This window comes from Neophocaena asiaeorientalis, unplaced genomic scaffold (genome assembly GCF_003031525.2).
Source record: "Neophocaena asiaeorientalis asiaeorientalis breed wild unplaced genomic scaffold, Neophocaena_asiaeorientalis_V1.1 scaffold116, whole genome shotgun sequence".
Taxonomy (NCBI): Eukaryota; Metazoa; Chordata; class Mammalia; order Artiodactyla; family Phocoenidae; genus Neophocaena; species Neophocaena asiaeorientalis.
In genome coordinates, this window is record NW_020174561.1 from 7567810 (window position 1) to 7589933 (window position 22124).

Here is a 22124-nt window from a genome sequence, read left to right on the forward strand (position 1 = left end):
CACTAGGAGATTCTACTTAGTCTTCATACATTCCCAAAATAAGTTTGCTATGTTCCCATAGAAGTAATGTTGTAAATGATGGTTACATATCTAAGACGGCCCACAAAAGCTCATCAACCCCTTTAGCAGATGACCAAGTTTAGCCTGAGCTTATTCAGAGTATGGAGGGGCAATGCTGGGTAAGGTCGTAGTGGAAGAATGAAGCCAGTTCCCTGGTATGAGGAAGAGGTGATTCCAACACCAGTGGATCCTTGGCTTCCCTGGCTACAGTGCAAGAAGATTCTGGCCAGTAGGGCAAGTGTCAGCCCAGAGGAGGTCTGGAGCAGCAAGAGTTCATGAGTGCCAGAGGTGAGGTGACCAGGGGGAAATTATATCCAAGAATTATATCTTTTAGTTTTACTTTTTAAATAGTTATGACACCCAAGTTACTACTTCTGTGTTAATAAGTGAGGGCCTATCTTTATTTGAAGTTAGTAACCAAGTCTGATCTTGGCTTTTTTTTTTTTTTTTTTTTTTTGGGAGGCTCACGGGCCCAGCCGCTCTGCGGCATGTGGGATCTTCCCGGAATGAGGCACAAACCCGTGTCCCATACATCGGCAGGCGGACTCCCAACCACTGCGCCACCAGGGAAGCCCTGATCTTGGCTTTTATGGTTTCACTAAGCTAATTTTTAAAAGTATATAGTATGGGTGTCCCTCTGTGTGTGAAGTATAATTTCTCTTGAATTCCATTATTCTCTTACACCTATTCTATAAAGAGGGACCTCAGCAAATGCTTAAAACCCCTAACATGAAAGACTGGTTTTGTGTATCCCTGATGCTGGATGTGCCAATATTGTTTGGAGGGATTTTACATGAATAAGTTGACAGTAACTGTATTGTATGTGGCTCTAAAGTCATATATAAATCAGTTCTTTAAAAATTAAGTTCCGGAAGAGGTTGGAATGAACATCTTAGCTATAAAGCATGTCCTTTTATTTTATAACCATTCCAATTTTATTAGCTTGGTAATGACCTTTTATTTTTCATTCTTTTTTAAGTTCAGCATCTCAACACAACTTGGCCTAAAACCGTCTCAGGGTAGTAGAAGCTCTTCCTCAGACTCTGACAAGTGAAGCTCCAAACGAAAGTTGAAGTTTATTGCTTTAAAATAATGCCACAAGTCTGAAAACACATTGCAGGTGCTACATTGACCCTAGTGGAGACTATAGCTCCTCTGGTAAACTCCATTCTGCAGAAAAACACTGTGGAGGGACAAAAATAAAGGGATGGATGGGATTTTGTGGAGGTCATTGTTTCCATTTAATCCAGAAGTCATTTGCCTCACAAAGCACTAATTGACATGTGATAAGAGCTTCCTGAATAGGCTGTGAAGACACAAGAATAAAAGGGATTGGTACCAACTGCGATCAAAAAGCTCAGTGTCTGTTTCTTAATGAGCAGAAATGTCACACTGTAAGCATGCACTTAGAAGATAATTCTGGTGACTACAATTCACATTTTAGAAGTTGAATTTGTTTTTCAAAAAAATAGATCTCCTTTCAACAGAATTCAAATATTTACCTCCTCCTCCCCCCCAAAAATCTGTCTGCCTTCCTGTCTGTCCATCTATAATACCTACCTACCTACCTACCTTGTCCATTTTTAGAGCCCTCTGCTGGAAGCATGGAGCATGTATATTTATCATACCTCAGATTTTGCTATTTGGAGAAATATGGTAGCACTAGAACAGATAAATATGTTTTCTTGGCATAGCTTTGCATGTTTGCACCCGTCTCAGTAGAGCAAGAGGCTTCCATAATTAATTTTTTGTTCAGATCTTAAATGGTAACCAACACAACTGTATCATTTGATTAGGCAGAACAAAATACCATTAACAAAAAATTGATAATGCCTGAAATGAGGAGAAACCCACTAATAGGATGCATGCATTAGAATGTCTGAATGATCGGGAGGTCTTTTACCTTGATTTACGTACTGAATTCATTTATTTATATTTTACCTTATTCCAGAAAGGATAATAGAGTGTGTGAACAGAAATGCTTATTGCTAGTGATGGCCTTTCAATGAAATTTTAAATGGAATGTTTCCTGTACCTGAGAACCAACAATCTGAGAAAAAATGAGGTGTTGGAATTGAAGACAGCTTATCTGTGAAGTTGGGTCTCTTGCTGTTTATATGATTTCAAAATCAATCTTAAGAAAATGTAGGCATTTGACACGATGGCTATAAAGAACACTCGTGTTTTCAAAAGTGAGACAGGATTAAATAGCACTGCTAGTTGAAAATCTCAGGGCTAGAATATTCAGTAAATCTTGAAAAGCTGTATCCTGTTCCACTGGTGTGAAACAATCCATTCCTTGTGAGAGAATTTCTACACTATAAGTCATGGCAGTTTGGGATTAATTTGGAGAGCTCAAGATTTCTGGTTTAAAATTGCACCTGGCAAGTACCTAACACACAATTTCCCACTAAAGTACTTTTTAAAAGTGATAAAACTTCACAATAACAGAGAAAAATAGAACTGAGGTCTTCCTTTGTCAAGAATCTAGAAAAAATTTTCACTAACTTTAGGGGCAAGAGAGTGTTGGGTTTACTTTATTTGAGACCTACCTGAGATTTATTAGGAAACCACTTTTATCTTTCTCTTACCATCTTACTAATGATTCAAAAAAGCAAGATTTACAGCAGTTAGAAAATTGGGCATGTTTCCTTTACTGCCTCTGCTTTTTGCTGCACCATGATATTATCCTCCACCCCCTGTCAGCACAGGTCCTTCCACAGCCATTCAGAGTTTGGATCCGAGAAATCCCTGAGCAGGAAGTCGGCGGGTTTTGGTGAGACACTGCTGCATCCAGGAAGTATATTATATCAGCACTCTCGGTGGGACGGGTACAAGAGCATCCTGCTTCCTGTACTGCAGTTCATCTCATGCATTTGTCCGCCAAGGTGGACAGCAGAAGTTCAGTCCACTGCAGCCAGTGCTGGATGCTGGAGTTTAACTAGAAATTATAGACACCAGCCCGCCATTTGTCCAGTGACCTAAGGCAGGAGTTCAGCTGGAAAATCAGTGGACAGCGAGTAAAATCAGTGATGGTCCACACATCCTGCTTCACTGAAGAATTCTTCCTGTGGTTTCACAGTATATGAATACCAATGGCAAGTTAACATTATACCTACGGAAGAATACTGCAGAAGAGAACAGAGTTATCCTTCTGAAAACTCAGAAGAACACAGCTTAAAAATAAAGAACAGAGGAGTTTGGAAAATTATGTCCATTCTCTAGAGAATGCAAGGGGTTAGACTATGAAAGCAGGGCAAGAAAGCCATGATAGAGTGCAGGCTAAGATTAAAAGGAAGAAAGTTGGAAAGGAGACGGATGAAGCAAGGAACTATAAGAACAACTGAAAATGCAATGGCATCATTAAAATTGCCCTTGAGATCACAGAGAGCAAAAGTGAGATGGTAAATGAATGTTCCATTCAGGGCTATGAAAGACTAACGTGAGGAGTTCACTCCCAGAAGGCAGAAGAGAAGGACAGAGAGAGAGAAATGAAGAGAGAAGGGGACAGGTGTCTTTACAGAGAACAGCAAGGGAACTTAAGCCTTGTAGGTGTTCCTTAGAATTAGAACTAGAAGAGGAGAAATTAACAAAAACATAATGGAAGAAAAATTTCCCAAGCCAAAAAAGTTTGTGCATATCAAAAGGATTTACCATATTGCATTTAAAATTGGGAGAAAGAGGCCGTAACTATATAAATCTGGGCAACTTTTTTTTTTTTTTTAAACATCTTTATTGGGGTATAATTGCTTTACAATGGTGTGTTAGTTTCTGCTCTACAACAAAGTGAATCAGCTATGCATATACATATGATCCCATATGGCTTCCCTCTTGCGTCTCCCTCCCTCCCCCTCTGGGCAACATTTTTTTTTTTTTTTAAACATCTTTATTGGGGTATAATTGCTTTACAATGGTGTGTTAGTTTCTGCTCTACAACAAAGTGAATCAGCTATGCATATACATATGATCCCATATGGCTTCCCTCTTGCGTCTCCCTCCCTCCCCCTCTGGGCAACATTTTTTTTTTTTTTTAAACATCTTTATTGGGGTATAATTGCTTTACAATGGTGTGTTAGTTTCTGCTCTACAACAAAGTGAATCAGCTATGCATATACATATGATCCCATATGGCTTCCCTCTTGCGTCTCCCTCCCTCCCCCTCTGGGCAACATTTTTTTTTTTTTTTAAACATCTTTATTGGGGTATAATTGCTTTACAATGGTGTGTTAGTTTCTGCTCTACAACAAAGTGAATCAGCTATGCATATACATATGATCCCATATGGCTTCCCTCTTGCGTCTCCCTCCCTCCCCCTCTGGGCAACATTTTTTTTTTTTTTTAAACATCTTTATTGGGGTATAATTGCTTTACAATGGTGTGTTAGTTTCTGCTCTACAACAAAGTGAATCAGCTATGCATATACATATGATCCCATATGGCTTCCCTCTTGCGTCTCCCTCCCTCCCCCTCTGGGCAACATTTTTTTTTTTTTTTAAACATCTTTATTGGGGTATAATTGCTTTACAATGGTGTGTTAGTTTCTGCTCTACAACAAAGTGAATCAGCTATGCATATACATATGATCCCATATGGCTTCCCTCTTGCGTCTCCCTCCCTCCCCCTCTGGGCAACATTTTTTTTTTTTTTTAAACATCTTTATTGGGGTATAATTGCTTTACAATGGTGTGTTAGTTTCTGCTCTACAACAAAGTGAATCAGCTATGCATATACATATGATCCCATATGGCTTCCCTCTTGCGTCTCCCTCCCTCCCCCTCTGGGCAACATTTTTTTTTTTTTTTAAACATCTTTATTGGGGTATAATTGCTTTACAATGGTGTGTTAGTTTCTGCTCTACAACAAAGTGAATCAGCTATGCATATACATATGATCCCATATGTCTTCCCTCTTGCGTCTCCCTCCCTCCCACTCTGGGCAACATTTTTTAATGAAAAGTATAATCTGTGTATCCCCAAGCTTCCCCATCACATAGGTACAAATGAGAACATATTATTCTTTAACAATTCTTCTTTAATAATAACTTACCCCTGAAGTCTTATGGCTCTATGGCCTCACTGTCTAAGAAGCAGAACCTCAACTGAACTTTTTAGGTTACTGTCTCTCCCATGTCTCTGGAAGAGGCCCTGTCCCAGTCTTGGTCCTGGCCGGCATCTCTACCGTTGCTTGGCTCACAGATTCTCAGTACCACGGAAAACAGCCCAGGCCAGCCACTGCTGAGTTCATCCTGTGGCTTTAGGATCCTGATGTTCCTCAGGCAGCTACAGCCACTGTCCTGTGTCTTCCAGCCACGACTCTCCGTGTTGGTGCCCTACCCACAGTGTGAATCCAGCTCTTCCCTTTTTTATGGAAGGCTTAGCAATGGTGGAGTAATATTTAAACTCAGAGAAAATCAGTGGTGGCCACCAGATAAATTGTCTTTCAGAGCCTAAAACCCAGTCCCAAGTGCAACATCAAGGGACCCCTTTAAGAATCACTTCTCTCCTTAGCTCATTTTCAGACACCCAGTGGTCAAGACTAGTTTTCTTCCACTTTCTAGGAGTTCCTCTAAGTTTATGTCATGGTCTCCTGGGACGCCAAAGCTCAGGTCTTAAAGTCCCCAGGTAAGGAAGGAGTTCCCTCTTCCTTCCAAGGCTTTCCCTCAAGCCTTCCTTTCATATCTCAGAATCTGCCTTTTCCTGTAAGGATCCAGGGGCATAGTCACTGTCTTTGTAGAAGTCTACTCTGGCTATCCTCAAGGATGTGCCCTTCCCCTGTTATGTAAAAGGGACAGACTCATCAGAGCACAGCAGAGCAACAATAGCACAAAGATACACATGTTCTTACATTGTCCTACTACAAATTATAAAGAGAGAACAGACCCTGTTGTGTCTAACACTTCTCTAAATATGGGTGGCTCAATCCTCATATATGAGCTTCGTCAACCATACTGGTTAGGTAGGTGCTACACCTACACAGGTGCTTTTCTGCAAGACCTTTCCAAGAAGAAAGCTTCTCCCCAGCACGTGGGCTGGGAGTGGGAACTCAGCCCTGGGATCATGGATGTGGGAGGCTGACCTCTTCTCCACATTTTACTCCAAACGTCACGGCCCTTGACATACATAAAAGGTCATGGCTTTCTGTCCCAGCACCCACTACATCTTCACATGTTCTTAGGCGAGATATCCTTATACATGAGGATAAAGATTTTTTTTAGACCCTATAGGCTTCCAGGCAAGAGATTTTCATTTTTACAAAGTAAAAGTATCAGTCATTCTCTACCTAGATTTCTGGAATTCAGTGCTTTGAAGAATGGGATCACATAGTTAATTCCAGAATTGAATGCTCACGAAGATGTCTTTTATGCAAAAAGTCAACACAAAGATATCCTCTGATATACAATAGCTGTAAGAAGATTACACCTGTATCCTTCTTAAAAACCAAATACAGGCGCCTGCGCTTTGAGCGGCGGCGGCGGCGGCGGTGAAGAGCGCTCGGGCGGAGCACGCTGCTTTCCTGCGCGGCCCCGCCTTCTGCTCGGCCCTCTGGCTTCTCCCCATACTGCCCTCAGCCCGTGCACCAGCTGGCTCCCGCAGCCCCAGCGTCATAGTTAATGATGATGAGCCAGGTTATGACCTAGATGTATATTGTATACCTAATCGTTTATGCTGAGGATTTGGAAAAGGTGTTTATTCTTCATGGACTAATTATGGACAGGACCGAACGGCTGGCTCGAGATGTGATGAAGGAGATGGGAGGCCATCACATCGTGGCCCTCTGTGTGCTCAAGGGGGGCTACAAATTCTTTGCTGACCTGCTGGATTACATCAAAGCACTGAAGAGAAATAGTGACAGATCTATACCTATGACTGTAGATTTTAGTAGACTGAAGAGCTACTGTAATGACCAGTCAACAGGTGACATAAAAGTAATTGGTGGAGATGATCTCTCAACTTTAACTGGAAAGAATGTCTTGATTGTTGAAGATATAATTGACGCTGGCAGAACAGTGCAAACCTTGCTTTCCTTGGTCAAGCAGCATAATCCACAGATGCTCAAGGTTGCAAGCTTGCCTGTTAAAAGGACCCCTCAAAGTGCTGCATGTAGACCAGACTTTGTTGGATTTGAAATTCCAGACAGGTTTGTTGTAGGATATGCCCTTGACTATAATGACTACTTCAAGGATTTGAATCGTGTTTGTGTGATTAGTGAAACTGGAAAAGGAAAATACCAAGCCTAAGATGAGAGTTCAAGTTGAGTTTGGAAACATCTGGAGTCCCAGTGAATCACCAGGAAAATTATCAGATGTTCTAGTTCTGTGGCCAGCTGCTTAGTAGAGCTTGTGACATGTGTCTTCTAAGAATTTCATCCGTTTTGTTTAGAAAGGTCAGTTGCTGCGTTCCCGAACTCTTTATTTGCACTATGAGCCTATAGACTATCAGTTCCCTTTGGGTGGATTGTTGTTTGACTTGTGAATGAAAAGTCTCTTAAACCACACCACTATTGAATGACAATATTGAAATTGTATCTGTAAGAAACATTGAAAGAGAAGAATGTATTAGTTTTTTAATTGCTATTTTAATTTTTATATATTCAGGAAAGAACAGAAGTGATTGAATATTGTTAATTATACCACTGTGTGTTTAGAAAAGAAGCAGTCAGTTTCATAACAGTGACAGCATTTAGAGGTATTGTTATGTCGGATAAACCGTATGTCCTGGAGTTATTTTAGTAGGTTTCAGTAGTATTAACTGTATTTTCCCGCTTATTCAGATTATTTCTGGCGAATCTTTGTCAACAGTTCCTTTTAAATACAGGTCAATAAGTTCTAAAAACCTGCCACTTTTTGAAGTCTTCAGTGTAAAAATCCTTAAAATAAAGGTTGTCTCTTTAAAAGAAAAAAACCAAATACACGCGCATCAACTATGCAGAGAAAAAAGCTGGAAGGAAACATAAAAATATTTACAGTGGTTGCTTCAGTGATTTCTATTCTGCTTCTTTATTTTTCTTTGTATTTTCCAAAATTTCCTGAAAAACATTCATTGCTATTTTAACCTCTGAAAAGTAAAATATGCATTGGGAAAATTCAAACTAAAGAGCATCTGTAAGGGATAATAAAGAAAAAAATTATGGAACATCTGCAAGGGACAAAAACATGCTAGGAATTGTGTTCCCAGCTAATATACTGAACCTCAGTGTAGAAAATGGAGGAAGAAGAAGTATGCTCTTTAATAAAATGCCATCTCTTGCTATAAATATGTAAGTACTATATAAAATGTAAAATACTATATAAACAATATGTTTATCAGTGTTTCACATTAAAATGAAAGACTTCACATGCCCAATGAATGAAGCTAACCCCTAAAATAATTTTTTTTTTTTTTTTTCCCGGTACGCGGGCCTCTCACTGTTGTGGCCTCTTCCGTTGCGGAGCACAGTCTCCGGACGCGCAGGCTCAGCAGCCGTGGCTCACGGGCCCAGCCGCTCCGCGGCATGTGGGATCTTCCCGGACCAGGGCACGAACCCATGTGCCCTGCATTGGCAGGCAGACTCTCAACCACTGTGCCACCAGGGAAGCCCTAAAATAATATTTTTAATCTTTTGAAAGGCTGGTGACAATCAGAAAGGAAATTCTACACTTGTGTACCACTTTTCTCTCTTCATAGCATTTTTACCTAAGGTTTCTTCTTGTTTTGGTCATAGGTCGAGCAATATCATAATGTCATTTTCCACGGCCCAGAAGGAAGCTTGCAAGACTACATAGCCCATCAGCTTGCACTCTGCATGAAGGTATGGATCACTCACATACCCTCTTCTTTTCTTTGAAAACACAAAAGCGTATAGAACTAATCACTCTCTTATCACAGCACAGGCAAATGGCTGCAGGATTCCCCTGTGAAATAGTGAGAGCTGAAGTGGATACTGGTTTCTCCAAGGACCAGCTAGTAGATCTGTTCATCAGTAGCGGTAAGACCATCTCAGCAAACTGAATTGTGATAACCGAAAGGCATGCCCTTCAAATAAGCCGTTATACGGAAATAAATGTTGTTGCTTGGGGATCAATTTAAGTTGACTTTTCAATTATGGAGCAGCTGTGGGATGAAAACTGGGAACCCAGGTGAGCACTTGCAAAAAATTATTTTCATGTACATACCATTGCATCTATTGCACATCCTATATTTTTCTTCTTTTGTTTATAAATTATCTGTTGGGAGCATACTACATAACTGGCACTAGAGGATACCAAGGGAGGTGGTGGTGGGAGCAAGTCCACCTTAGCAGAACTAAGCATTGCGTTATTAGTGCAGTTTAGAATTGCACGGAGATAATAAGGAGATAGGTTTTTAATAAATATTATTATTATTCATAAATTCTCTACAAGGAAAGCTCCCCTATTGCTGCACCTGGGGTGCACTTCTTACTCCACGTCATTCTTAGTATGCCATTTGCTGGCACTTCGCTAAACACATGACATGCGTTAATTAACTCATTTAATCTCCACAACAGCCCTATGCAAGTTGGTATTATCTCCATTTCAAAGGTGAGGAAAACAGGCATAGAGAGTTTCAGTAACTTACCACAACTACATAGTGGCAGAACCATGATTAAACATGTTTATTAATAAAAGTTTTCAAAAATTTTCTATCTTAGGCTCCAGAGCATAACACCCCAAGCTTCAGCACAGGTGGAGTTAGTGTAACTCTGCATAGTATATAGCGTGACTAGTGAAGTAAAACTGAAATGGACCAACCTCTGGTCTCCAGAGGCTCAAAACCACAGGGACCCTGGGGAGCGGGTGAAGGAGGGAGCTGTGAGCTGGGTGAAGGGTGAGTTGAAATGTGAATTCAGGTCTCTTTTTAGGGAGAGTGGTGATTCTTATCTTTGGAGCTGTGATCAAGGGAGATACCTTGTGGCTGGGACAGCTGGTGACCAGGTTGAGGAAGAAGGAAATTACCAGGAGTTCCTAAGTCAAGAAATAAAATTAAGAGGCAGGTTTAGAGGGGAACTGAGGAATCCACAAGCCTAGAAGCACGTTTTGGGGACAAGAAAATCCCACCAGAATCTGAATGTTGCTCTAGTACTCAGGCCAGTCTTTGGCCAGAAACTAGTGAGAGTAAGCTACAGAGAAAAGCTGTTTTCTCTGATGATGATACTAACAATAGCTAATGTTTATTAAGCTTTGACTCTGTAAACACCCTGATTTATAAACACTTGAGACAAGAGGTTAAGTACGCTGCAGTGAGGACGCAGTGGATCCTGCAGTGAGGACGCAGCACAGTAGGACTCAAACTAGGCATTCCGGCTTCTCAGCCGGACCCGAATCACTGCCCACCGCTGCTCCTCAAAAACTCACCTGCGAAAATTTTTTTTTCTCCCCTTAGTTTTATAACAAAAGCCCCCTATGGTTTTCAGCATTCAGTCTTGCTTCATTTCAGAGTAAGAAGTTAAAATATTGTGCTCTCACCCTATCAGAGTAGATAGCAATTAGACTGAATGCTGCTCTAAACTTAGAGAGCTAGAAAAAGAAAAATGAGAGCAGTGAATTAGGTCAAGAAGGATGCGAAGGTGACCAACTCAGCATTTCTAAATCCTTGGGGAGCATCTTCTTAGAAAGAACTCTTCTTCCTAATTTCTCAGTTTGGTGAGTCTCTTGGCACCCCACAGTTGGAACTCAGGTCCCCCTGGCAGAATCGAAAACCTAAATGCCCACAGGTGCCAAAAAGCCACGTTAAGGGGTGAAGCAGGCTGGTTGGGGCTGGAGGGGAGGGGAAGCCTGTCTCCATCGCCACGAGGGCAGCAGCTCCCAGCTGCGAGCAGCTGAGTGTAGACTCAGTGACGTGAGGTCTTGTGACTTGGAAGAAGCCAGACATCCTGGTTTTTAAGTGAAAATTTGGGAGGTTTTTCTTTCAATGTTTCAATGTTTTCAACTGTCTTAATTTTTAAGCCATGTTAGGACCGTCTAGAACCCCCAGGTCCTCTGAGTCATGGACGCCTCACTCCTGTCTCACAGCCAGTCCATGGTCATGTCCTTCCAGATGGATCTCAGTGTGCCTTTATGCCTCCTTTTACTATATTTTGTCTACTTTCCTGTAAGTGGCTGCTCCATCTACCTCTTGTGCTCCCTGAACAACCTTCACAGACCACCAGACACCTGATTAAAAGCACTCTGTGATTCTTGACTCCCACATGCCCCAGTCACCCACTGAACGTCAGTCCCATTCAGGGTCTTCCATTCTAGGACACTGATCCACTTAATTTGCTTATCGGACCCTTTTTAATTTAATTTAATTTTTTGAGATATAATTGAGATACAACATAGAGTAAGTTCAAGGTATACAATTCGTTGGTTTTTATTTATTTATTTTTTTGCGGTACACGGGCCTCTCACTGTTGTGGCCTCTCCCGTTGCGGAGCACAGGCTCCAGACATGCAGGCTCAGCGGCCATGGCTCATGGGCCCGGCCGCTCTGCGGTATGTGGGATCTTCCTGGACCGGGGCACGAACCCGTGTCCCCTGCATCGGCAAGCGGACTCTCAACCACTGCACCACCAGGGAAGCCCCAGTTAGTTGATTTGATACACTTCTATATTGCAAAATGGTTACCACTGTAGCATTAGCTAACATCTTCATCACGTCACATAATTACCATTCCTTTCTTACAGTGAGAACATTTAATATTTACTCTTAGCAACTTTCAAGTATACGACAGATACAGTATTAACCCCTGAAACTTATTCGACTTACAGCTGAAAGTTTGTACCCTGTGACTGACATCTCATTTCCCTCACCCTCCAGCCCCTGACAACCACCATTCTACTCTTGTTTCATCAGTTTGGCCTTTTTAGATTCTACGTACAAGTGATATCATGCAGAAATTATTTGTCCTTCTCTGTCTGACTTATCTCACTTAACATAATGCCCTCAAGGTCCATCCACGTTGTTGCAAGTGGCAGGATTTCCTTTTTTCTCATGGCTGAATGACATTACATTGTATATGTATGCTACATTTTCTTTATCCATTCATCTCTTGATGGATAGATTGTTTCCGTATTTTGCTCTTGTGAATTATGTTGCAGTGAACACAGGTGTGTGGATAATCTCTTCAAGATCCTGATTTCATTTGCTTGAGATGTATACCCAGAAGTGGGATTGCTGGATCATATGGTAGTTCTATTTTTTGTTTTTTTGACGCGCCTCCGTACTGTTTTTCGTAGTGGCTGCACCAGTTTATATTCCCACCAACAATGTGAAAGGGTTCCCTTTTCTACGCATCCCCACTAACGTTTGTTAACTCTTATTGATGATAGCCATTCTAACAGTTATGAAGTGATATTTCATTGTGGTTTTGATTTACATTTCCCTGATCGTTAGTGACGTTGAACCTGTTTTCCTGTACCTATTGGTCATTTGTATATCTTCTTTGGAATATCTGACCCTTTTTAAAAATAGGTATCTAAGCTCCAGCAGAATACAGTATTTCTTCCTCACATGTCCTTTGCTTTCCCACCGTCCATGTCTTTGTTTATGCTGCAGCTTTCATCTAGAATTACTCTAAAATTTCATCTAGAATAAGCATACAAACTGCCCCCCACACACACACACCCATAACTACTGCATGGCAGGTACTATGTAAAGTACTGTGTGGTACAGGCCTGGTTAAAATAGACATGGAAGCCCCTGTTTAAATACTCTGAGGACACCCCCAAGTGAAGGCTTGTCTGAGCCCTCCAGGTATGCCAACTACCTCTGATGAACTGCAGTAGGCTTTGTTTACCTCTGTGCCCCACCTAACTATAGTTCAAGGCGCTGAGGGTATTATTTGGGCTTTTGTGTTGGTCCACACACGTTATGAGCTCCTTGAAGGCTAGTAATGTAGCTTTTTCTTCCATTCCACCTCGTACACTGATGGCCAGTAATTACTTGTTGAATGAGTGCATGAACCTGATACAAGAAGTAGCATGCATAAAGAAAAAGGGAATGTTAATCATATTTAGTTGTCAGCAAGTGGAAGAACGTGCTAACAGTGGAGATAGAAAGAAGTAAGATTAGAGAGTGCAGTTGTTGAGACAGTAGTTGATGATAGGGCATAAAAATAGAGTGAATTGGATTTGAAAAAAGGAAGTTTTCAAATGACAGACTGAGGCCAAAAAATCTCCACTCTACTCTCTTATGTAAGAAATATTAAAGGATTTTTATTCTGTATTGGGCTTAGTAATTTATATGTATGAAATCCCTCTTTCTTTTTTTTAATAACAAAAGTAAGGTATAAACACAAGATTCACCTGCTGAGGCCTTGAGTGCAGTTATCCAAGTTAGCAAGTGGAGCTTATCATAGATCCCTCATTTGACTTATTCCCCACGTCTGGTCAGTCCTGAGTTCTTTTGAATCTGCTTCCTATATCTCGTCTCCACCTCCTGCTCTCTAGTCCCCCTACCACCTGTCATTTCTTGCTCAAGGGCCTATGGAGGCCTCATCACTAACCCTTCTTATTTCCTCTGCTTTCACTCCTTCCACAAGCCCTCTGCAGGTTTCCAGAGGGCTCACCCTAGAATAAAAAACTGCTCATGACAATTTCCTCCTGTTATACTCCAGTGGCTCCAGAATAAACGCTGAAGGTCTCTGAACGTTATGTCAAGAGCATTACCGTCTGGCTTTGGATCTTCCCCTTGCTGCTGTCCATGCTCATCTTCTAAAACTCCATCCACTGTCACCATCATTTTCATAGCAGTAGGCCCCACTGCTGCTGACTGGTGGCCAATGAAGAGATCATGGAGAACGGAGAACGTACACTTTGAGTAGATGGGGTCATCAGAAGCTTCTGAGCAGTGCCAGGGAATCACAAGTGAGCCAGAGGGAAGGACCGGTGGTGTGGTGTCACTTCTTTTGTAGTGCAGAAAGCCCCTAGCAGGGAATTTTCTTTGGTCAAAGGGTGATGGAAAAGGACAGAATGTAGAAAAGGCTGAGATCTGGATCAGAGAAAAGGAGCTTCTAGGCTGTTCCACTTAAGCTTTTAGAATAATTAGAGGACAGGAATTATGTATCAGCTACTGTCTTGCGTTTTTTTTTTTTTTTACGAAGAAAGTAAACTGATCAAATCATATGACTACCAAGTGAGGAATATACTGATTCATAAGGTGTTCTAAACTTATTCCTGGTTTCTAACTTTATTTTCTTAAAAAAAAAAAAAAAGTTTAAACTACTTACATTCAGCTGGAGGATAGAACGTTGAACTTTCATCTTCCAATGGGCATAGCACATACATTACCTTATATGTTCCTCTCTACGACTCTGTAGAAGAAAGCCAGTGAAAAGAGACACAGAGAATGAATAAAAGACATGTATGAGTGAAAAAATACAAGAAGGAAGAGTAGCAGATTTGTTTTTAAATAATTAGCTTTAAGAATCTAAAACTTATATGGAGACTAAAATGGTGCCAGTGAAGAAAAGAATGTAGAACAGAAGATCAGTTCAAAAATAATGGTGTAGCACTTATGCAAGCAGTGGGTGTTTTGTGTTTATTTAAAAATAACATCTTCCTTCTCATATTGACTTTTGTGAGAGACCATCACATCACATGGCTCCATTATTTGGTAAGGAGGGTCTGAACGTGTATTCGAATTGGGTCTTATTTCTCCTCAGTATAAGGTATTGAGTTAGGTTAGCAAGACAGATACATTTTAAAATTACATGTGACAGTGGTAGTAAAAAAAAAAAAAAAAAAAATTAAACACTAGATTGGTATTTTAAGATAATACTTAGGATTCCTGAGAGAACTTTCTACTTCAGAAGTAATAAAGATAGAATTACTGTAATAATATGTAATTGAAGTCTACATAAATGAGTTTCTTCCTTGGACCCTGCGTTACCGGAGGCTCTTTGGAGGTCCGTCCCTTGCTTCTCATCTGGACTCAGAGCATCATCCCTGCAGAGCCTTGTTTTAAGTGGACAGTGTAAAAGATGGGCTGCTTCCATCTCCAAAGAGGAGATTATGGACTTGGGGTCACCTTAGATATAAAGGTGTTTGGATTTAACTATAAATGTGATAGGTTAATTATTTTTAAGCCAATGAGTCTTGCTCTAGAACTAGCTATCCAGAACTTATAATACAAGGGTATGAAAAACTGGACTATAGCCCTGAGACTAGTCAAGTGAGTGTCTGATTAAGATTACTGACCTCTGGAGAGGGGCAGAGCTGACATACCTATAAAGTTGGAAGCAGGGGAAAAAAAGGGTAGATTAGTTTCAGAAATAGGGCTTTGAATTAGCACGGGGCAAAGGGAATCCAAATGGCTGACTTTCCAACAATAGGCCGAAAGGAATCTCTGGCTATAACATGGGGTGAGTGGCCATCTTATGTCTCCATGAACCCTGATCAGAGGCTGAATAATCCTTCAAACCCAGGTGTAATGAGTTTCTGTTTCTATGGTTGGTTAATATTTTAGAATTGAAACCATGTTAAATAACTTGAACTAGACATGCTATTTTACAACTAAAATGAAATTTACATTTGGACCAACTTGCTTTAGGTTGTTGAACTTAAGTGGTCCGATGGAGAAGCAGATGTTACTGAAAAAATTGAACATATGAGGCCAGCAGTGTTGAAGACAAAGCTTTTCACCAAAAAACCCAGTCTGTTTGACCCTTGATTGGTACCTCAGAGGAGACCAAGATGAACAAAGATGAGGTGGAAACCCAACCCAACTGTTATGAACAGCACCCCACACCCTTTTTGTCTAGGGCACAAGCTGTGCATTAAATGTGGGGTTAATTAAGTCACTGACAATACAGTCCTTGCTTGTGGACTCAGGAGAATGAGTTTGTGTCTTTCCAAGAGACCTCCTGCAATCCTATAAACTCGTTTATTTCCAGCCTGAATCCTCCCTTGCTGCCTCCATCCTTTTGTCCCAGCCCCTGCTGGACATCTCAACAGCGATGCCTCACTCATCACTCAGGCCTGAAACATAACCCATCACCACCTCCCCTGCCTCAAGTGTTTTCCTGCTCATGTGCTCTGTGTCTCCATTCACTGCATGGCCTCTTCTCCAGTGGGAACTTCTGAGTTGTCTCTGCTATTCCCTCTCTGCCCCTCTCTCAAGACATCAACCACTGAGCTTTGCTCACTCCACCTCAGACTATCCTTTTGTTCTGTGCCTTGGCCCTGGATGAGGCTCCTGTTAGCTCTTGTCCTCACCTCAGCAGTAAGAGCCTGTAGATGTGTTTTCTTGTTTCTTTGCTCTCCTATCAATTCTTCACACCAGAGTGAGATCTCAAAGCAGGAGTCAAATCCTGTTTATCCCCTCTTTAAAGACTTCCACTGATCCCCAGAGCTGGTAGTTACTCCCTTCTGACATGACATCCTGGGCCTTCCACTTTTCACTTGTGGCTGGGTTCTGAGACTTCATATCAGCAAGTATTACCCTGACCGCACATAAAATGCCAATGCCCCAGGCCCAGCACTGACCAACTACATCACAACCTCTGGGGCTGGATCCCTGGTGACTGTAATGTGTAGCCCAGAGTGAGGACACAGCCTGCTGCCCTACTGCCGACAGATGGGGCTCCTGGCTTCCATTCCACTGATGTGACTCTGTACCCAAGCTCCCAGCCTGTCCTGACTAGACACATGTATCAGCTTTGAGCTGTCTGTCATGCTACTCTTGCAACTATTCTGACCTTGGTTTGAAGCCCTCGTCCCTTCTAGGACTGAGCTCTGCCTGGCCTCCATTCTTCTGCCTATGCCATTTCTTAAACCTAGAAAGCCTTCTTCTGATCTGTCAAGATGCCATTCCTCATAACGGGTCCAGTTTAAAATGCCACATCCCCCCAGTTAGAATCAGTCACCTCCAGCATGCCATAGTGGGGCACTGGAAAACATTTGTTGAGATGCAATTACATGTTCCTGCAGACACATTCTAGCTAGAACTAGCCATACACTTAACACAAATCAAGGCAAAACTGGAGACCTTCAGTCGTTAGTTACAGAAAAGCAGATACATGGACCATTCATCCTGGTCTGGTTTTGTTGTTGCTGGGTTTGGCTTTGTTTTTTTAAATCACTGGGTATAAAAGATTTGTTAGTTTATCGTTGTTTTAAAAAACTATAGGTTTATCATATTTCATAAAAAACATATTTTTGAAATAACACTTGAACCTGAGAAGCATAGAACTGTAGCACTCTTTACTAAACAGCTCTGTGGAAGGGGATGCAGCACACGCCAGACACTAGTGTAATAGCCCCAACAAATACAACTCAGTTGAGAGGTGGCTGGCTCTTGTTTCCTGTCTTCTAGTTTTTAAAGCTTTATAGCATCCAGAAGAGCTATTTCAATCTCAGAAGATTCATTTACAGGGACTTCTTTTGAAAGTGAAAATGTATTTGTGTCTATAGTAACTAGGAGGTGGAATGGAGTATAATGTACTCTCATAAGTGTTTGTGAAAAGTGGAATACTTGACAAAATCACTCTCAAGCATTTTAATCTTTTTTGCAAGGTTAACTTACCTAAGACTAGGGCATCTTAGAATCTTCTAAAATGTTAAAAAGTGATTTTTTTACTCATTGGTGTATAGGAAGTATTATTTATAAATACATACATATGTATATATATATATTTCAACTACAATATTAACAACATTGGACTGTTTCCAGTTGCCAGGGTACTGTTTCAGTTACATTTTATCCACTGACTTGTCTTCTACATATAATAGCAATCTTCCATTTACTTTCCGTCTTTTACTTTCGGTTGACATGCAGTTCAGCCCCCCCGTCTTTAGTGTGAGGACCCCTAAAATAAGACTCACAAGTCCAAGATCGCGGTCCTTCCTTACCACTGTTTCTGAAACCTGAGTCAAATCTCTTTAACCTCTCTGAGATCTGTAAAATGAAAGGAGGGACCTGCTGGTCTCTGAGGTCCTGTCTCCATAATTTTATGAATATTTTACATATGTGTAATTTAAGGATTTTAACATTTTGTATTCTGAAATACCCATCTATAAAATACATACTGCCTATTTTTACAGATCAATGAATAATTTAAAATAAAATTGTCATTTAACCACTGACCGGGTCACAAAATAGAACATTCCCAGCTTCCAGAATGGGCCCATGTGCCCCACCCCTGTTCACAAGGGGTGGGGCACATGGAGGTAACCACTAGTCTGTCTTCTGTGGTAATCATTTCTTTGCTTCTTAAAAATAGTTTTACTATCTATGAATCCCTAAATTATAAGGTTAGTGTTGCCCCTGTTTGAACTTCAAATGATAGCAACATATTGTGTGTAGCCTTTTGTGATTTGTTTCTTAATATATCATTTGTGACAGGTCTTCATGCGGTTGCCTGTAGCTGTAATTTGTTCACTTTCATATCCGTTGTATGAATATACTCCTATCTAGTCTATTGTTGGTAGAGATTTGAGTTGATTCCATTTGGAATCTGGTGTGGAACTAATGTTGGATCGTTGTGTCTGTATATCTTCAACCGTATTCAGTAATGCCAAACTGTTTTCCAGAATCCTGTACTCTCCCAGCAATGTCAGAGCATTCCCATTGTGTCACGTCTTTGCTAACACTTAAATCTTTGCCAGTTTTTATAGGTTTTTGTAAAATCTTTAATCACTGAATTTCCTTTTTGACCACAGCATGTCTGATCCCAGTGAAACAATCTCCTGCTAACAAGAAAATCATCATCATCTTAGAGAATTTGGAAAAATCTTCATTGTCTGAGTTACTGGGGGACTTTTTGGGACCTCTGGAAAATCGCAGCACTGAAAGCCCCTGTACTTTCCAAAAAGGTAAAGATGGTAGAGAGACCATGCTGAGAAGCAGGCTGCTTTGAGATCCTTCTAATCTTTCTGTTTCCCAGAGCACATGTTATGCTTCATGGTCATCTTTCTTTCACTTATTTGAACTTGTCCCCCACTGTGGCTTGCTGAGGTTGGACTGTTGCTTTTGGTTTGTTTCAGGAAACAGAACGTCCGAATGTTATTACTTTCATGAGAACTGCTTTTTGTTGGGAACCATTGCCAAGGCCTGTCTCCAGGGCTCCGACTTGCTGGTGCAGCAGCATTTCCGCTGGGTACAGCTGCGGTGGGATGGCGAGCCCATGCAGGGGCTGCTGCAGAGGTTCCTAAGGAGGAAAGTCGTGAATAAGGTAACAAACCACAGGCACAGCCTATTGCTGGGAGAGGGGCCTTTAGTGTCAGGTGACCCAGGCTTGAGCTGTACCACTTACTGTGTGGCTTCCAGCAAGTAAATTTTGGGGATATGCAAGGGTTAAAATAGGATAATGCATGTAAAACCCATAGCAGTTTCTGGACTATATTAAGTATTTTAAAAAGCAAACAGGTTTTATTTTTTTTATTAACTATTCTCGAGGAGTCTCTCCAAGTTCTAAACGCTGTGGGAAACAAGATGAGAAAATTAATCACTCTTCTTAAGGAAAAGCTCCTGCTTCCTTGGAGCCTTCATTATCCATCACTCAAGCTAGTTTTAATATTTGTTACAGTGTGCTATTAAAACGTCACATGAAAAAAATTAGAAATCTCTATCTGTTGACACATTTTCAAGAATAATCACTTTTAGTGATTTTTCAGAATAATAAAATATTCTGTATTCTATCAAGATAACAAAATTAATTCAGTGCTGACCAACTCGAGTATATCACTATTTAATATTCATAAATTGGGCCAGTAGCTGAGTGTCTGGGTGGACTTGAAATAAAAGAGCTCGATTTAGCAAGATTTTATCATTTAATCCTGCACAGTTGGGCCACACTTGGAGGACAGGATCTTCATTGTATCAGCACAGGATTTTAAGCTGTAGGTAACACAACACCCCACTGCTAGCTGCTTCACACACACAGAAGGCTTTTTTCCCTTACATAACCAGATGCCTTGCAGTAGGTGTTGATGATGTCCATTCACACCTCTGTGATGTCAGGTCCCAGGTCTGGGTGAGTCTGTTGACCTCCCTTCAGGATTGCAGGACTTTGGGCATCACGCCCTCACACGAGCTTGTTCACAGGCAGGAAGCAGGATTCTGTGCAGAGAGGGAACTTCGGCTTCCTTTGTCTCCTCCTTATCAGGGGGAAAGAATCTTTTTCTGAAACTCCCAGAAAGAAGATTTCCCCTGAATGGTTTCATTCACCAGACTGGTTTCATGCACACCTCTCCACCAGACCTTGGCTAGAACTACCTTCCCAAGGTAGTTGCCTTTGGTAATTCAGTGAACAGTGCCTGCTAGTGGTGATTTGTGTTAATATCTGAAATTCCTAATTGAATCAGAAGTCCTCTGTCCCAAGCTCTGCTAAAGTCAGTTGCCTGGTCGTAAATATATTCTTTTGACCAAAGCACATCTATTATATGACCTCAACCAGTAGGAAGAAAGGGGAGGCAAAGACAGTCATAGGTATACAGCTTTTCAGATTATTGATACTTCCATTAACTTCATCACTATTAATATTTAAATCTTATTGCCAAAAAAGTCACGTAAATAATTGCAAAAGATACCAGTTTTTTTTCTTAAAGACTTTATTATTTTTAGAGCAGTGTTAGGTTTACAATAAAATTGAAAAGAGCGTACAGAGATTTCCCATCTACCTCTTGCTCCCCACACATTCATAGCCTCCTCCATTATCACCAGAACGGTGCCTTTTCTTATCAAGGAGGAACCTACACTGACACATCAAAATCCCTGGTTTATCCAAGAGAAAAACATGGAACGCTTCACGGATTTGCGTGTCTTTCTTGTGCAGGGGCCATGCTAATTTTCCTTGAAACGTACATCTTACCTGGTAAAGCATACCTCTTTTCCCTCCTCTGGCTCTCTGGTAAACATAGTTTGAAAAGGATTGATTTTACTTATTTGGAAAGGAAAGTTCCAAGCTTCAGGCTCTACACTTTCCTCCATTTTGTTTGCGAATGGGCCAGTGGGGTGTGCTGTGAAGAATAGAAAGGGGAGGGGAGGTGTAATGCCTTTCATTTATCAGGAGTCACTTCAAGTAGGTTAATAAAACGGATTCCAGAGTAGGAGTACAATGGGAATGAATGACTCCTGCAAAACGCCAGAAATCTTGTAACTGCAGGATGGAACCAAATATTTGGGGGCACTTAGAAGCACACTGGCACGTGATCAAAATTTCTTTTTCCAGCTCCTTACAGGGATATAAGTAAGCAGACCTTTTTTGGACAATACCAGGCTTCTAGTATTTAATAAAAAATAGTTATACTTTCTTTAGTAGGGAGTTAATATTCAGCTGTTAATTGTAGCACATGATCTCATTCTCGCTGGAAGAGGATCAGAGAAAGTGGGAGAAATATGATTGTTCCTCTTTTGAAGAAAAGGGAAACTACGATAACACATCCCAAAGCCTCATGTAACACAGTGCTGTTACTTTAACGGAGCTGCTAGAATCACTGAACCACTCTTTCATTTTTTTCTAGGCCAAATTCTATCCCTTCATGTAGGACATAAAAACATTCATGTATTATCCTCAGTCTTAATATCATAATTCCTTGGTAAAGTAGAGATTTATGTGAATCTGCTTTCTTATAAAATACAGAGTCAATTGCTGTATCTGACTTATAAATATTTGAGAGATTCCTCCTCATAGTAAATAAATCTTTGTCCTTTTGTGACTCCTCTGTACTACCAAAAAGGGACCTTTTATAAGGTATAATTCAACTATTCAACTATAAGATATAATTCTCCCATTCAACTGTGTGTGTTATACAGTATTACTTAAAATTTGCACATTTTAAAATTTGAAAACATACTTCTTTATGCTGTCAGAGCATTTTGATGAAGTTAGCATTTTAGCTGAGCCTTCTAGGGAAATTAGAAGTAATACAAGGTGAACATGCCACAGATCCAGGTATGCCATCTTATAACTTACCCAAAATATTAAAATATTTAATGTAATTTTAATTTCATTTATTCAGAATCCTTTTTTGAACACCTGCTATTTGCAAGACCTTGTGAGGAATTCTATACACATGTGAAAAATGATTTCTTCCTGAATTGATGTTTAAGAATTCATCCAAGTAAGACACCTCATCCAAGGTGTCTTA

At 40.7% G+C, this 22124-nt stretch overlaps 2 protein-coding genes and 1 pseudogene across 2 annotated transcripts in view; 2 read left to right on the plus strand and 1 right to left on the minus strand.

Moving 5' to 3' along the window:
* The window catches only part of CTTNBP2 (cortactin binding protein 2), a 160209-nt gene that overhangs the window by 124754 nt on the left and 13331 nt on the right, over positions 1-22124 (plus strand). Inside the window, exons 13-17 of the mRNA XM_024757787.1 lie at positions 8761-8847; positions 8925-9024; positions 18696-18848; positions 19020-19207; positions 21324-21430. Coding sequence (XP_024613555.1) covers positions 8761-8847; positions 8925-9024; positions 18696-18848; positions 19020-19207; positions 21324-21430 — 635 coding nt within the window. The remainder of the gene's footprint in view (positions 1-8760; positions 8848-8924; positions 9025-18695; positions 18849-19019; positions 19208-21323; positions 21431-22124) is intronic.
* LOC112408243 (hypoxanthine-guanine phosphoribosyltransferase-like) lies at positions 3328-7297 on the plus strand. Its single transcript, XM_024757832.1, is given in 3 exon segments — positions 3328-3341; positions 6654-6720; positions 6722-7297. Coding segments are annotated over 3 exon segments (657 nt in total).
* LOC112408272 (uncharacterized) lies at positions 20765-20865 on the minus strand (annotated as a pseudogene).